The sequence below is a fragment of the Galeopterus variegatus genome, unplaced genomic scaffold (genome assembly GCF_000696425.1).
Source record: "Galeopterus variegatus unplaced genomic scaffold, G_variegatus-3.0.2 Scaffold3977, whole genome shotgun sequence".
In the NCBI taxonomy this organism is placed as follows: Eukaryota; Metazoa; Chordata; class Mammalia; order Dermoptera; family Cynocephalidae; genus Galeopterus; species Galeopterus variegatus.
The window spans coordinates 203867-205388 of NW_007730088.1; the positions used below are offsets into that span (position 1 = coordinate 203867).

The window sequence follows — 1522 nt, forward strand, 5'->3', positions numbered from 1 at the left end:
TGAGGGTAAGTTTTTCTTTATTGAATATTCCAGAAAATAAAGAATTAATGATCAAATTCAAAAATTACTACTTTGCAACCCCTAAACAATGACCTAAGCAATGATCATCAAGGGTCCCATAAAAATTATAAAGAGAGACAACCAAATATTATATATCTCCTGACTGAATTACATAGCACTACCAATCAAGTATTCTTGACAAAAAAAAAAATCAAACTTGAATCAGATCAAACCTATAGCTCTAACTAACAGTTGACAGGAAATTGAAATGCAGAGGCACTCGTTAAAAGCCACCATGGGGATAGAGTCAGAAATATCTCAGCTGTGGAAAACTCCAAAGGAAAAGTGACTCAATTCCATAAACAAATAAATTACAAGGGAAACAAGGAGAGGGTGAGGGATTTTCCATTAAAAGAGACTTTTAAAACATAACAAAAGGCTGTGTGTACCCATTTTGCAGGTCCTGATTGAACCGACAATACATAAACAAATAATATATTAGATGATGGAGGAAATTTATATACTTAACTGAATAGTTGATGATATTAAGGAATTATTGCTAATATTTTTAGGTGTGATAATGGTGCTGAAGTTCTATTTTAAAGAGTGTTTATATCTTAGAGATGCATACTGAAATAAATACTTGTAGGTAAAATAATATGCTGGGATTGGCTTGAAAATAATCAGAAGAAAGGGCAGAAAAATAATCAGAAAAAAGGATTATAGATAAGATAAATCATGAGTTAACAATTGTTGAATCTAGGTAATATGCACATGGAAGTTTGTTCCAGTATTCTCTTTACTCTCTAAGTTTGAAATTTTTCATAATGAAAAGTTAAAGAAAAAATTCTGTTTAAATGTAAATACCTCTTCTATGTCAACTGTCTATGGAATATGCCTCAATTAAAAAAAAAACTCTCATCCTTCACTTTTCCAACTTCCCAACTATTTAGCATTTACTTTTATACATTTTTCTGGATTTACTAATACGTGTCCATAAGTGTCTATTCTTGTATTTAAGTATTAGCATTTGTTCTTTCTCTCTCCCATTTTATCATAAATTCTGTGAAGACAGAAATTATGTCTTTTAGTGCTTTTCTAAATATCCCCAAAGGCTCATCCAGTGTTTAATTGGTCATGGTTTAATGACATATTTAATGATCACTGGTTATGTCTGCACAATGCTAGGCTATGTACAATGTCAATACTTTCAACTGTCAATAAACCTGTGATTTGAAACAGGAAACTTGTTTTGTGTTACTATTCTAGATTTACTTTAATGAACTCAAAATAAGTCTGAAATTGTTATATTTTTATTATTTAGGAACCAACTTTGATCCAGCAGAATGGGGGACTAAGGTAGACGACCGCTTTTATAACAACCATGCATTCAAGGTATGGTTCTGTGAAGCTACTAGATATGGCTATTTCTTCTCCCAGCCTCCAAAATTCAGATTATTGGGATCTCCCCAGAACTGTGAGAACTTTGTGAGGCATCACAAATAACTTATTAAACCTTTTT

The 1522-nt window shown here is 31.6% G+C and overlaps 1 protein-coding gene across 1 annotated transcript in view; it reads left to right on the top strand.

The window, feature by feature from the left end:
- The window catches only part of SPA17 (sperm autoantigenic protein 17), a gene marked incomplete at its 3' end in the record, with an annotated part of 16622 nt that overhangs the window by 12342 nt on the left and 2758 nt on the right, over window positions 1-1522 (top strand). Inside the window, exon 3 of the mRNA XM_008586407.1 lies at window positions 1325-1395. Within this exon, the coding sequence (XP_008584629.1) occupies window positions 1325-1395 (71 nt within the window). The remainder of the gene's footprint in view (window positions 1-1324; window positions 1396-1522) is intronic.